The sequence below is a fragment of the Dreissena polymorpha genome, chromosome 7 (assembly GCF_020536995.1).
Source record: "Dreissena polymorpha isolate Duluth1 chromosome 7, UMN_Dpol_1.0, whole genome shotgun sequence".
In the NCBI taxonomy this organism is placed as follows: Eukaryota; Metazoa; Mollusca; class Bivalvia; order Myida; family Dreissenidae; genus Dreissena; species Dreissena polymorpha.
In genome coordinates this window covers 42,375,907-42,392,004 of record NC_068361.1, presented here as the reverse complement: position 1 = coordinate 42,392,004, position 16,098 = coordinate 42,375,907, and the positions used below count along the sequence as shown (strand labels likewise).

The following is a 16,098-nucleotide window of genomic DNA, read 5'->3' as shown; positions in this document are numbered from 1 at the left end:
GTACATTAATACTTTGGCATTAGTAAATAAAATGTAGCTTATAATATGTTTAGAATAAATGTACGTACCTAATTCAAATTAATAAATTGATTTATCTTGAAATATAATTTTTAGTTACTTTATTGTTAATAATTTTTAAGTATTGGCTAATAAGTCTAACTGTTCAAAAATAAAAATATACTCCTCAAGTGGATTTTTTTCAGAAATGCAAATAAGACTGTGTTTTTTTACATTTGAGTCCGGTTATGTAGTATCAATTTTATCTAAATACAATAAAAAAAAAAGATACAACATTAAAATACTCAATTTCAAATTAATGCAAAAACTTTTTAAATAAATTTAATATTATAATGTTGAAATGTCATAAACACACTCAATCTATTTCATTGACAAATAATGAAAATGAAGCAATGATAAAGTTCCTTTCTCTATTGATGAGCTTGATTGAACACTGATTGAAATAATTCAATCAGTGACTAATCAAGTATATCAATAGAGGTGTTAAAAGTAGCAGATAAATCCCCACAGTATGAAAAGACTATGGTATAAGGAGGAGAAAAGACTAGGTTAAAAAATGTCCAAGGGGGAGAAAAGACCAGGGGGAGAAAAGACCGTACACCCTTAAAATGGCGACGAATTTGAACCTCATCAAACATGTTTGCGCTATGTTAGTGTACTTGTTTATGTATTTGTAGTTTTTAAACTATATCTACAGACATTTATTAAATCGAATGATGGTATGTGGCCGGTCATCAGAAAGATGTTATGTAACCTTTGAACAACAACAACATAGCAGAATTCAATACTAAATTATTTAGAAGTGTTCAGCAACGTTTTTCGCTGCTCTCTTCACATTAACAGTCGAACAGTAAAGCGAGATACTTTTAATATATTTTTATTTATTTGCCCGGCTTAAAATACCCACCTTATACATTAAAGTATATTGTACCATATGTTTTCGCGACCAAACTGTATGTCTACCGTGCATGTTTACTTTCGATATTTTCTGTATGCTATTTAGTGGTGCTTGCTGTTACTTTGTTTATTAATACGTTATTTTTTAATGGACTTATTCAATAAATTTAAAATTAGGTTATGGTATAGAATCCAACTTGTTGTGCAACCTGGTACCACCTTCCTTGTCAGGGTTGCATGTCGGACACTATGTACTACATTATGGACAGAAGCAATATTTCCTGGCACTGTCTTAAATGTGGTCAGCCAAATTTCTGTAGTTCTTTCTTCAAACATAGTGACAGCCTCCCACTGTCTTATTATTTCTCGGTACTATTCAGGGGGTTTTCTGCACTGTCTGCGCCTCAAGACAACGAAGGCATTCCGAAAGCAAACGGACCCGTTCCCAATAGAATTTTGAGTACATATTTCCCAATACCAAAAAAAAAAATCTTTCAAAATCGTAAAAAGTAAACATAATTTATATTGAAAGAGTGACTTCCCTTCATCCGCGACGTAATTAAGCCTTTAGCGACTCAGATTTTAGCAGGTGTATTTGCCTGATGAATCTGCCAACATTGACAGCGATAAGGTTCCAACTGTTCTGCATTATAACAAGTATATAGAGCCACACAATACACATTCTAGTCCAAATCTGTAGACGCTTATTTTCAAGCATGGCTTCCCATAACGATAAGTACTACAGCAAAAAACCAAGAAAAAGAGATGCAAAAGGATGTTCGACGATAACATCGATGTTTGCGAAAATCGCTGAATCTTCTACTTCCTCTAGTAACCCCCAACAAGCAGTGCAAGCAAGTGAAATACCATTGTCCGACTCGGTCGATAATTCTTCTTCGGAGCCTAGTAAGAAAGTTGTTGTTCAGTCTCCAAGTTCAAGTTCATCAAATGCTTTCAAGTATGAAATGAAGTACCCGTGACTTGTGTGACTTACTTACCTGTTACCAGTGTTTGTTTTTGAAGACAAAATAACAAATAAAAACGTGTTTTTTTTGTAAAACCACTTACTTATTTAAGCATGATAAAATTCCCAAATTGACCATTTCATCGACTCGAAAATTCCCAAAATGGACAATTTTGTTGATAAAAATTCCCAATTTAGTCAGACTCCTTTTCCCAAAATAGGCAGAAAACCCCTGTATTAGCCACCCGGAGAGCCTTGGTAAACCCTTTGCCACGTCTTCACCTTAACCCAAACTCAAACAGCAAGAACAACATAAAACTAAAAACGTTAACAAACCTCTCAAAATTATTAGCCTAAATTTCCAATCACTTAAGAACAGTGCTATAGATAACAAGCCTATTTGCATTATTACGCATTTGAGATAACCAAAATCGTAATTAAGTTCAAAATAAAGTGTACAAAAACACAAATACAAATTTAATAACCTAATTCCCATAAAAAACCTTGCGTCACAAAACGCAATTCTTACAAACACCGGGTGTATTTTTTAGACTGGTTATTTTCGGTACAAAAATTGTATCGGATAGTTTTTATGCCGTCAAGAAAAGAAGGCAGTCTTTCCAGCAGTTATCAATCTTTGGGGTATAATTGTAATTATTCGTAGACCAGTCCGATTTCTACTTTCATTTTTAAGGTATTCAACTCAAAATGACCCAAAAACGGGATGCATCACTTTGAACAGCCATAACTTCATCAATTGTGCAGCTATTATCACGAATTCGGTCTTATTCAACACAAAAATGAATGAACTTTGATCAGAAATTCAGTAATTGTTTGTTGTTATCATTATGCACAGGTACCTTTTTGAATTCCATTTGTATAAATAATATAGTAACCTTAGTAGATTGTTATTATATTATATATGTCATTCCCTAAATTACCCAATTGAGTTAAAAAAAACGGGGGATGAGAAACCCAATTAAGCTCAAAAACAGGAGGTGATTTTTTTTTGCTAAAACTATTGAATTTACAAAAACCGGATTGTTGTAAAAAAACAGGGGGTGAATTACCCAATATACCCCAAAAGTTATCTATAGCCCTGTAAAAATAAAAAAACAGAACTAGAACTCCTTATAGAATCTGCCTGCCCTGATGAAGTTATTGGATTGGAAACCTGGCTTTATCCGACTGTCTTGTCGTATGAATTCTTTTCCCCTGATGGATTCACAGTATACAAAGTGTATAAGATCATGCTTACAAAGTGATAGTTAGGCTTAAACAAGAAGCCGATGTTGTAAAACACCCTACTGATTACCTTAAAACAATAGTCTTTACCTTAAACAGACTTCTCTTTAAAAAAGACTGTATCAACATCTTTTTATGTATGAGTTTCGATAATATAGAGGCCATTTAACAGACAATTGCCACAATGTGAACATAACACAACAACCGATTTAGCGTGAACACTTTCCAGGTACGTTTTAGTATATTTACCATACCTTGGGTACATGTATGGATACTTAAAAGTACCCGGGGTACATGTAGGTATAGTAGCTTTCCCTAATACGCAGGTTACTCAGCCTCTTTACAACGGGAGGGTACGGTGTCCTTAATTCATAAATTATGTCACTTTTTCTACCACTATGGATAAGCTTTAATCCTTTTTAAACCAAATATTGCTCTAGATAACAAAACCCAGGGTTCCGCGAGACCCTCTTTTTCCTTCTCTCAAGCTGTAAACAGCTACCGACTACAAAGGCAGGGGAAAGGCACTCTCATTCGAAACACTTTAGGTCAAAAAAAGGAAAAAACTTGTAAACACTGTAGAAGTCACATTTCATGCCCAATCTTCATGTAACTTTGTCAAAATGTTTGTCTTAATGATATGTTCGTTGAGTTCAAAAGTGGTTACAGTCCGTTGAAAAATATGGCCGCTGGTGGGCGGGGCAGTTTTTCTTCTTTGGCTGTAAACAAACCTTGTAAACACTCTAGAAGTCACAATTTTTGCACAATTATCATGAAAGTTGGTCAAAACATTGGTTTTATTGATATCTCGAACAAGTTCGAAAATGGTCCAGATCGGTGAAAAAACATGGCTGCCAGTGGGCAGGGCATTTTTCTCTATATGTATATAGTGAAAACATGTGAACACTCTAGAAGTCACATTTTTGGCCCAATTTTTATGAAATTTGGTCAGAACATTTGTTTCCTTGATACGAGAGTTGAGTTAAAAAATGGTTCTGGTCAGTTGAATAACATGGCTGCCGGGGGGGGGGGGGGGCAGTTTTCTTATATTTATATAGTAAAAAAAGCTTGTGAACACTCTAGAAGTCACATTTTTTGCCCAATCATCATGAAAACATATGAACACTCTAGAAGTCACATTTTTGGCCAAATTTTCATGAAATTTGGTCAGAACATTAATTTTGTTTCCTTGATATGAGAGTTGAGTTCGAAAATGGTTCCGGCCCGTTGAAAAACATGGTTGCTAGGGGGACGGGCAGTTTTCCTTATATTTATATAGTAAAAAGGCTTGTAAACAATCATGAATTAAGGTCATGTAACATGCGAGACAACTCTTCTAAATATTGCATTTAAGTTTACAGTAGTTACTCCCTTTTGACTATTAATGTTTTCATAATAATACAGTGTATTTTCTAGAGGGCACGTTTCTTTTCCGATCTTCATGAAACTTGGTCAGAAGCTTTGTCCCAATGATATCTAGGTGGAGATCGAAACTGGGTCATGCCGGGTCAAAAACTAGGTCACTAGGTCAAAAAAGAGAAAAACCTTGTAAACACTGTAGTAGTCACATTTCATGCCCAATCTTCATGAAACTTTGTCAAAATGTTTGTCTTAATAATATGTTGGGTGAGTTTAAAAGTGCTTCTGGTCTGTTGAAAAACATGACCGCCAGTGGGCGGGGCAGTTTTTCCTTATTTGGCTATAGAGATACCTTGTAAACACTCTAGAGGCCACATTTTTTGTCGGATCTTCATGAAACTTGGTCAGAAGATTTGTCCCAATGATATCTCGATGGAGTTGGAAACTAGGTCATGCTGGGTCAAAAACTAGGTCACAAGGTAAAAAAAAAGAAAAATTTTGTAAACACTGTAGAAGTCACATTTCATGCCCAATCTTCATGTAACTTTGTCAAAATGTTTGTCTTAATGATATGTTGGTTGAGTTCAAAAGTGGTTCTGGTCCGTTGAAAAACATGGCCGCCAGTGGGCGGGGCAGTTTTCCTTATTTGGCTATAGAGAAACCTTGTAAACACACTAGAAGTCACAATTTTTGCCCAATCATCATGAAAGTTGGACAAAACATTGGTTTTATTGATATCTCGAACGAATTCAAAAATGGTCCAGATCGGTGAAAAACATGGCCGCCAGTGTGCGGGGCATTTTTCTCTATATGTATATAGTGAAAACATGTGAACAATCTAGAAGTCACATTTTTGGCCCAATTTTTATGAAATTTGTTCAGAACATTTTGTTTCCTTGATACGAGAGTTCAGTTAAAAAATGGTTCTGGTCAGTTGAATAACATGGCTGCCGGGGGGGGGGGGGGCAGTTTTCTTATATTTATATAGTAAAAAAAGCTTGTGAACACTCTAGAAGTCACATTTTTGGCCCAATCATCATGAAACTTAATGAAATTATTGGTTTTATATATATCTCAGATGAGTTCGCAAATGGTCCCGATCGGTCAAAAAACATTGCCGCCATGGTGGGGGGTCAGTTTTCCTTATGTGACTAGAGAGAAACCTTGTGATCGAACACTATAGAAGTCTCATTTTTTGCCTAATCATCGTGAAACTTAGTCAATACATTGGTTTTATTGATTTCTCGGACAAGTTGGAAAATGGCTCATATCTGTGAAACACACTTTTTAGCTCACCTGATTGTTCAGGTGAGGTTTTAGAATTGGTCTTTGTCTGCCGTCCGTTCGTCCACATTTGGTTTGCAAACACTCTAGCATTCACACTTCCCAAGCATTCTTTATGAAAGTTGCTGAAAGATCTCAGTCAAGTTTGATAATGAGCAAAATAACATAATTAATGCCATAATTATTGCCCTTAGATTGTCCAAATGTTCATTATATTATACAAAATCCTTGTTAACACTCTAGAGGTCACAATTTTGTTTCAGATTTTATGAATCTTGGTCAAAATATTTATTTTTGTAAGCAAAGTTTGATGTTTGGTAAGGGGGGTCAACTCAAAATAAAGGTCACCAGGTAAAATCTTACAAAAACACTCCATACGCCAGAGTTTGGGTTCAATAATGATGAAACTTGACCAGGATGTTTGTCTGGACAATATGTAGGTCAAGTTTGACGTTTGGTAAAGATTAAATGAACCGACCCCTCTCAGGTGAGCGAACTAGGGCCATCTTGGCCCTCTTGTTTATTTTTACCTGTGAACAATAAGGTCTCATTGGCCGCAGTGCACTGGTGTATTTGTATTAAAAACAATAATAATATTATAATAATAATAATTAATCTTTGGCAAAAACCCAGGCAGTTGGGGTAAATTTGACCTAGTTTAATTGGCTCAAAAATTAAAATATTTTCCCCTGAAAGGTCACAGGGTCAGGTCAGCACATTAGATAGTCGTGAAGACGCAGCGATGACCTGTAAATAAACTCTGACATTCACACACATGTAAGTTGTACCCGAGCCGATAATGACCAATCGAGCACTACTTACCTGTTCATTGATTTATGTATTGTTGGGGCCAGTTTGATGACATTTGTATTTAACCCTTTCCGTGCGGGAACCGGATTTTGAAGGCCTTTGCAAACAGTTTGGATCCAGATGAGACGCCACAGAATGTGGCATCTCATCAGGATCCAAACTGTTTGCTATTCTGATAGTGTTCTTTGAAAAAAATCGAAGAAAATGCTAATTTTAGAAATTCAGCAGAAGACATTTTAGCAGACGACAAATTTCCCAGCATGCAAAGGGTTAAAATCTGAGCTTCAATTATAATTTCACAACAGGGTTGTATTTGTCATGACAGTTTCTGAATTCTGATAATTGATTTGTCAAAGCTTGTGCTTTTTAAACTGACTCACTTGCTTTAAGTAAGATATCTGACAAGTTTTATGTTGCTTTAAGGTACTTCATTGAATATGTGTCACACTTAACTATAAGTTTCTGAAAACATTTGTTTAATTACCAATTTCCATAACAGCATACATTTCTGGAATTATTTATTTAGACATTGTTTTGTTTTTAACAATTTTCTTGTTTAAATATTTTTTTAAGAATACTTTGTGGGAATGTTGGTATGGGATTTGTTGGCATTTGTTCAGTTTTCATTATTTAGTCTTGTGTTGTTAATTTCAATTTTTCATTGTTTGTTCTGGTTTGTGTTGTCTATATAATAAACTCTTTAAACAGTAGACTGTGTATGAATCATATTGCACACAGGTAAGAGTATATTTAAACAAAATGCAACCATTAATTAGCATACACTGTAAAATGCATTTATAGGAGATAAACCTAGCTTTGAAGTCCTGAATTGTAAGAATGTTATGTTTTATGATACTTCATTTTCAACATATTGAAAATTTTCGCAACAATTTTCATAATGAATTTTCAACGTATTGAAAATTGTTGCAACAATTTTCATGATGAAATATATATTTTCCTGTTATTTTTTTAAATGCCTACATGACTTTGTTGCATTTCAGATGGAACCTAAGAAAGACACACTGCCCTTTGGCTGGGTAGTGAAACAGTCCAAATCCTACCCTGACCGAGTCTACTACTTCAATATCAACTCAGGAGCAAGTACTTGGGAATTCCCTGATCTCATTCAGCCTTATTTGGTACATCACATGCTTACCTCCCTTCTTATTTATGTCTGTGTAACAAAACTTGTTATGAACTCCGAAGCAAATACTGACTTATTTGGTATATCATTTTCTGTCCCATCAACTTATTGTATTATTTAACTTGTGCATTTTACGCCCAAAATATCTTAAGAAGTGTATACTGACCAAGATATCACATTCTTGATTCATGATACATAAAATAATAGATGTGTTCAGTATTATATTTAATTTATGAAAAAATGATATTTTTTTATACAAGATGGTTAAGTTCATGTAATGGGATTCATTAAAGATTAATTATTTCACGTTTGGTTAATGATAAATAAATTTCCAATCAGTCATGGAAAGCTGTTGTCGACTCGTTTAAACGTTGCTGTGTTTTTTTAGGACAATAAGGGAAAATCTCAGCCACTGCCAGCCTTGTCTGCAACTGCCCTGAATTCCCCAGACCCTTCTTCATTGTCGGAAGCATCTCAGAACCAGCCTCAACACTCAAGAAGCAACATTGAAGCAGCTTCCCCTATGGCAAAAGAGTTACAGCAAACTCCAACGTCTTCCAAAAAGTCTCGCATTAGGTCAAACACTTTTGAGCCGGATTCACGTTCCCTGGTTTCCAGGTTCAAGGATTCTGTTCCGCAGAATTCTGCAAGAAAGTTCATTCCCTCTGATAGAGAGACACCATGCACTGTAACATCACACACATCTCCCATGTCAGCTGTGTCAAAATCTCCGACCCAGTCACCCAGCGTGAAAACTCTTCCCATTAATTATAATCAGACCAGAAGGTTTGGTTCAATACAGGCAAAAAGAGATTCGCTTAAAATGTTGGCATCCTCAAACAGTTTGAAAACTCATAGCTCAGGTGGAATTATTTCATTGAAAGCAGATGGTGTTTGTAAGAAAATTGTAAAAGTCAGTGAAGAGAGCTTCAGGGAAGATTCCCTGGCACAGTTGAATTCTAGTGGCTCCAAAATTGATGACAAAAGTAAACAAGACATTTGTATAGCAAAAGGAACATGGAAAAGTGTTCCAAAATCTAAGCTAGACATTGTTGATTTAACTAAATCAGAGAATACAAAGTGCACAAATGAAAAATTGGGACCTCAAACACAAAAGGAAGTGAAATCCTTACAAAAGTCTTCACCAAAATGTGGGAGTGGCAAAGCCCAGGATGGAAAGAAAAGGAAACAACTGCACCCTTATTCTTCTTCTTCCATTACAGCTGATAAAAAGAGTCTTGATAAACAAAATTCAGTTGCTGCTGATAGAGACATTAAAAAACCTATTTCACCAGTTAAGATGCCAGAATCTTATCAGCATTATCAGAACAAAATTGTAACAAAGTCTCCTTTAAAAGTATCAGAATCAAAAGCAAGCAGTTCTTATTTGGGCAGTACAAAGATCACAGGTAAAAGGTCGTTGGAGACCGTTGAGGAATCTTTGCCATCACTGGCAAAATCAGGATTGGTTTTGCCTGCTTCTAAACGATTAAAAACATGCCCATCCCGTCTTCAAGATTCGGAACAGACTCAGGAAAATAGAATCGGTGACAGTCGGAAGGTTATTCGGCCCCAATACAAAACCCCAACTGAGGCTAAAAAGGTCTCTGTTAAGTACAATCAGTTAGTTACTTTACCTACGGAAACTGGACATACTAAAACCTGTGTTGATCTTGAAGTCAATACAAGTGTGAAATCAGAAAGTCGAGAATCAGAGGACAAAATAAAGTTAACAGGAACTGGCTTCGGTTTTGACTTTGATAAGGGGACCTCTGATTTTGTAAATGATGATAGGAATAACAACACTGAGTATAGGTTGTTTATTGGCAACAAAGAGAAGTTACTTGGCATTCAGTCGTGGATCAACAACATTGAGGAAAACACTGACTGGTCAGACAGCTCCTCCCGGGAAGACCTTCCTCGGGTAACTATGTTAGATTGTAATGAAATGAACTATTACACTGTTTTTTAGGGGTCACATTTGGGGCCTAAATTGGCCCTATTCCCAATCTAAAAATGTCTTTATTTTTCCAAAAGACACTTAAATGCTCAATGTTTCCATAAGAACATATATTTTTATAACTTGAATATTCAATTCATCTGCCTCTGGAGTTTGTTTAGTTGAAAATTAGCAGATTCAATATTTAAACAATCAATTTATTCTAAATTTTGCTGGACTTTTAGGCAAAAAAGCTACTAAAATTCCAAACTTTTGTTTAAAAAAAGATGAAATTTTTCTCAATCCGAAATGCCAATTAGCAATATGTTAGGTAAAATTTGCCTTCTTGTAGACTGTGGCCTGTAGTTTGCACCTTGCGTTTTAGGATACATGCTCAGCCAGCTGTAACCAGTCCACAGAAAGTGGTTATATCTCCATTGCACAAACACCTACACCCAGCCAGAGACGAGGTAATCAGGAGTCTTTAGTGCGTTACATTCCTGCCTCAAGTCCATTTCATTACAGTCTTTAGTCTGTTTCACTAGACTCTTAAGACTGTTTCAATCGAGTCTTAAATCAGTTTTATTTTTGTCTCAAGTCTGTTTCATTTTAGTCTGAAGTTTGTTTCATTTATTTATTTATTTTTTATACCACATTTACATAGCGCCCTTTGTCATACGCGAGATGTGCGTTCAAAGGCGATTTACAGTTTTTCCCTGATCACTGGGTCATAAGTCGTCTGTTAACATCTTGGCGCAGTATGCAGCCACGGCACATTGGCTTATTTCCCTAATAGGTACCCATTTATACACCTGGGTGGAGAGGGGCAGATGTGGGATAAATATCTTGCGCAAGGAAATTCCACTGGTAAGGGCGGGATTCGAACCAGGGACCTCTCGATCCCTAATCCAGCGTCCTACCATTAGACCACTGCTCCCAACTTCATTTAAGTTTTAGATCTGTTTCATTTAGTCTTAATTCTGTTTTATTCAAGTTTTAAGTCCGTTTCATTTGGGTCTTGAGTCTATTTCATTTAAGTCTTTTTTTTCATTTGAGTCTGAATTTCCTATCAGTTTAGCCTTAAGTCTGTTTCATTTGATTGCTGAGTTTGTTTCATTTGTTTCATTTGACGTAATTGTTGGTTTGAATGGTTTCACCGTGTCAAAGAACTCATGTTCTTAATTTAACCATATATTTAAAGTATAAAACGATTTTCACAAAGAAAATATTTTAAGAAAAAGAAAATTATGCATTTTGATACTGTCCATTATAGTACAATATTTATTTGTTCACTCATAATTGTATTGATGCCAACAGTATCATTTTAACAAGCAGTGGGTGATTGGTGATCTAAAAGCATCATAATTAAGTTTAGGAAGCACACAATTTTTTTTATTGAATATGTCACAATTATATGAAACAAAACTATTTCTAAGGATGGCCTGGGCAGGCAAAAGCGATAGACTGGAAGTCTCGAGAGATCGTTGCCATGGATATTGATGCCTGCCTGTTTCCCAGCAATACTCAACGAAATACAGAGCACGGGAACCAAATAAATACAAAAAACGGAACCCAGATAAATACAGAGGACGGGAACCATATGGAGGCCATGGAGATTGACTATGTTTTGACGGAGCTAAGAACACTCATGAAGTCACAGACGCTGCAACATGTTGAGAGTTTTGGTCCAGAAAACTTCCGAGATCAAACATCCCAAGGGGACACAGAACAAACAAAGGTAAATAAGAATATGCAGGCTTGTGGATATTTTAGTCATGTTCTGAGGAAACTGGGCATAATGCATGTGTGTAAAGTGTCGTCCCAGATTAGCCTGTGCAGTCTGCACAGGCTAATCAGGGATGACACTTTCTGCCTAAACAAGATTTTTGGTAAAAAGGGACTTCCTTTAAACGAAAAATACCATAAAAGTGAAAAGTGTTGTTCCTGATTAGCCTGTGCGGACTGCACAGGCTTATCTGGGACGAAACTTTATGCACATGCATTAAGCCCAATTTTCTCAGAACAAGACACATTTAATTAAGCCTTGTTCTGGAAAAACTGCCCTAAATGCATGCAAGCAGTTAGCGCAGGCTTATTAGGAACAACACTTCCCGCTTTCAATGTATTTTCCATTTTAAAGGAAGTCCATTCTTACCAAAAAATCCAGTTAAGGTGAAAAGATTTGTGCCTGGTCAGCCTGTGCAGACTGAACAACACTTAAGGCACATGCATTAAACCCATTTTTCTGAGATTAAGACTTAATTTGAAAATGACTCAGCTCTTGATTTCACACGGCTTTGGGGCTTCTTCAGATGTGTGAGGCTAAGTTGACTTGATTACAAGTCCAAGAAACAAATCAAACCCACCTGACATTGGAGCTTGACCTTGGTCCAAACTTATGTTAAAGTCCAGGGTAACGTCATGTGTGGCATAGCGTTCAATTCTCCATGTTCTTAGTTTGTAGATTTGTGTCTGACTTTCCAGTTTAAGTATGTTGGCATTTTGGAATGAATAATAAAAACAAAACTTCTGTTATCCTTTTCAGAAAACACTTTACCTGTACATCTTGGACAGTTTTACATTTTTGTGTACATGACAAATAACTGTTGAAACAGATGCCATAGTAAGAATGTAAACAAAAATAGGGCAGGAATGTGGATCATTTATCCAAAAAAGTATCAGGTGACACCTTTGTCAATTCTTATATATTTCGGCCGACGAAGGCACAGACAATTTTCGGGTGGTAAACTTTCAATGATGGGGCTTGATCATACGAACCACAAATGAACTAATCATACAGGTCCCCGAGAGTTGAAGTTTCTGCACATTTTGACACCTCGTACCAATCTTTTATGGTTGTAACGCCGTTTTAGCACCTCAAAATAAGAAACATTTTGTTGTTGTTCGCGCTCGATCACTAAATTTTCAGACGACGCTCGTGCGCCATTAAATATCAACAAGCATCTCGGAGACATTGAGTTGCCGTTCGCACTTTGCTATTTTCGTATTTTCAGCCGTTTCGTCCTCAGTATTTTGCAGCTCGATTTTTTATGGATTTTTTTTCTAGGGGCGGGCGGGGATGAGAATCTAGGAATATATTTTCTATGGCCTAAATAACATGAAACTTTCTTTTTGCTTGGAGGGAAGGGTATAATATTCAGTCATATAATATTTAGTCATATTTTCTCACTAAAGTGACATCATATACTTTTTCATGAGCACCTCTGGGTAAAAATATCTTAAAGGGGATTTTGGCATGTTTTGAAGTTTGTCATTAAATGCTTCATATTGATAAATGTAAACGTTGGATCTAAAAAGCTGCAGTAAAAAATCAAAAATTAAATAAAAAAAAGGAAAAAAAAGTAGACCGCATCAGGGCTGGAACCAGTGACCCCCGGAGTCCTGGAGTAAAAACCAATTAGACCGCTCGGCCATCCTGCCAAGTGTGTATGAAAGACTTATTTTATACTTTATATAAGCAATCTTCGTAGTTTCAAAAAATTAAACGACAACAACAGAACTCTCCAAATTATTCAATCGTTTTGCGTTGCAACGCTTAATAATTTTCAGGTTTTTAAATTGTCAAAAGATGCATATAATGGCTATATTAGACCATGGTAAATGTTCAGTATTACTGTTTCCTCACAAATATCATAACTAAAACGAAAATTTGCGAATCTGAAACAACTTTTTTCAATTTTGTCAATTTACCAAAACGTGAAAAGATCCATTTAATTGTCACTTTGTAGCACTTAATATTTCTGGCTATTACTCACATAGCAAACAAATATCCTCTTGGTCCTTAGTCATATCCTATCCTCCCATTTATTATTGTTTGTAAAATTTGGGGTTCAGCAATTGTTTAACCGAATGAGCACAGACGTTTATTTATCTTTTTGATCCATTTGAGCCATTGTGGGAAAACAGGACTGAATGCATGTTGGTAAAATTGTTGTCTCAGATAAGCCTGTGCTGTCTGCAGTTCAGATTGAACTGTATATGCATTAGAAGACACTTTCTTTAAACAAAAACTACCAAAAAAGCGTAAAGTGTTAACTCTTACAGTGCTGGAACCGAATTTTGAAAGCCTTTGCAAACAGTTTGGATCCAGATGAGACGCCACAAAACATGGCGTCTCATCAGGATCCAAACTGTTTGCTATTCTTATAGTATTCTTTGAAAAAAATCAAAGAAAATGCTAATTTTAGAAATTCAGCAGACAACATTTTAGCAGACGACAAATTTCCCAGCATGCAAAGGGTTAACCCTGATAAGTCTTTGCAGACTGACGACACTTTAGGCACGTGCATTCAGCCCAGTAAACTTAGAATTATACTAATTTTAATCAGTGCAGTTCAAAACCTTATGAGGTTTGTTGTTTCTTTTACAGCTGGTCGTGGTTCTGGATACAAATGTGTTGATCAGCAATCTCAGCATGGTGGATGATATGAAAGATATGGAAATTCCAGGTAAATATGAGTATTGTAACTCTCAGCTTTGAATATTTGCTATACATTCCAGTATAAAATGTACTTTTTGCATGATTTAATTGGGAGATTTTGTGCACAACAGTCAAATGGAAACATTTTAAAACTGTATCATGGCGGTTAATCATGCCCACAACGCGCGGTGAATTAATTTTTGCTGAATCACACTATATTGGCCGATTTTTTCAAATAATGCGCAATATGTAAATAAAAACACATAAAACCTTATCACCCTGAAAAATTATCTGTTAAATTTCAAAACATCCGGGCCTGAGCTCCACCTCTGAAGTAGCATTTGCTCATTTATTTATGCATCTCAAAAAAGAGTTGGCGCATGTAAATAACGGCTGTGTGTAAATGACTGTTCCTCACAGTGACAAGAGTTTCATTGCAATGATTAGCAAGAGTAGGCACTGCATTTTAATTGAGACCTACAGTGGGCAAATAAATGCCACGCTTATAATTTTTAAAGACAATATATAAGCTACAATATTTGAAAAATGCAAAATTATAAAATCAGAGGTGTTGTAACTTAATTCCAAATGAATGTTATTACATTCTTTACTTTTCCACCATTTGTCTATTTGTGATTGTGTTTTTATTCACCGCGGAAAGTGTCGTCCTTGATTAGCCTGTGTAAACTGCACAGGCTAATCTAAGACAACACTTTACGTACATGCATTATGCCCAGTTTTCTATGAACACGACTCATATTTAACTGAAGTATGATGAAAGAATATAGTATATTCTCCTGTGAAAATACAGTTACTGCATATCTAAACTTGTAAATTTCTTGCACAAACCAACCTAATAATTTATTATAAATTTCAATGATTATTGATTTTATGTCTTTCAGACAAATGTTAGGATATCACATTATACATGTTTACTGAATGTTTGGTGTTAAATTTAAACTTGCCCACTTTTCCCAAAGATTTTCTCATTTATGTATAATTGTTTTGTTCTTTTTCAAGTGTTTGGGAAGCCATGTCTGTATGTACCCTGGATAGTGTTAGTTGAACTGGATCGACTGAAAGGCACCATGAGTAACATACAGCCAACAAAGGTATAATTCATAAATAAGGATTTGATTTATAGGTTAATTGTTGCAAAGCAGAAATATTTATAGTTGTAATGTTTAACCATTAAACGACAAAGTTGCTAGCCCAAAATTGCATTTATGTGTATCTGAACATAACCCTAATCAGTGCATGTCTTCATACACTGCTTTTACTTTGATAGTGATTTGATATGGACAAAGAATAATTTTTTAACCAGGTTTTCCGAAGGAAAAAACTGGTTATTAGATTGGCGATGTCGGCGGGCGGGCTGGCCGGCAGGCTGGCGGGCGGAACAAGCTTGTCCGGGCCATTACTTCGTTGTTCATTGTCAGATTTTAAAATCATTTGGCACATTTGTTCATCATCATTAGACAGTGTGTCGCGCGAAAGAATTACGTCGATATCTCCAAGGTCAAGGTCACAATTTGACACATTTGTTCACCATATTAGAGGTTGTGTTACGCAAAAGAATTACGTAGATATCTCCAAGGTCAAGGTCACAATTTGAGTTTGAAGGTCAAAAATGGCCAAACATTAGCTTGTCCGGGCCATTACTTTGTGATTCATGGTGAGATTTTAAAATCATTTGGCACATTTGTTCACCATCATTAGACGGTGTGTCGCGCAAAAGAATTACGTCGATATCTCCAAGGTCAAGGTCACAATTTGAGTTTGAAGGTCAAAAATGGCCATAAATGAGCTTGTCTGGGCCATTACTATGTCATTCATTGTGACATTTTAAAATCATTTAGCACATTTGTTCACCATTATCGGACGGTGTGTCGCGCGAAAGAATTATGTCAATATCTCCAAGGTCAAGGTCGCCACAACTAAAAATAGATTGATTTTGAAACAACTATGTAACTATGAACAATCAGTAACAATGCACA

General features: G+C 35.8%; 1 protein-coding gene across 1 annotated transcript; it reads left to right on the top strand.

Annotated features, from left to right (window-relative positions):
* The first annotated feature begins 574 nt into the window (after nucleotides 1–574).
* LOC127839664 (probable replication factor C subunit 1) lies at nucleotides 575–15,219 on the top strand. Its single transcript, XM_052368047.1, has 7 exons — nucleotides 575–613; nucleotides 7,579–7,716; nucleotides 8,110–9,645; nucleotides 10,046–10,130; nucleotides 11,097–11,398; nucleotides 14,051–14,129; nucleotides 15,122–15,219. Exons 1-7 carry the CDS (start codon nucleotides 575–577, stop codon nucleotides 15,217–15,219), a joined length of 2,277 nt encoding a protein of 758 aa, XP_052224007.1.
* Nucleotides 15,220–16,098: the final 879 nt, after the last annotated feature.

Coding starts and splice junctions, on each gene's coding strand:
- LOC127839664 (XM_052368047.1), top strand. CDS start 575: ATGTCCAAGGGGGAGAAAAGACCAGGGGGAGAAAAGACC. Junction 614..7,578: donor GACCAGGGGGAGAAAAGACC/GTACACCCTTAA, acceptor GTTGCATTTCAG/ATGGAACCTAAGAAAGACAC. Junction 11,399..14,050: donor GGGACACAGAACAAACAAAG/GTAAATAAGAAT, acceptor TTTCTTTTACAG/CTGGTCGTGGTTCTGGATAC.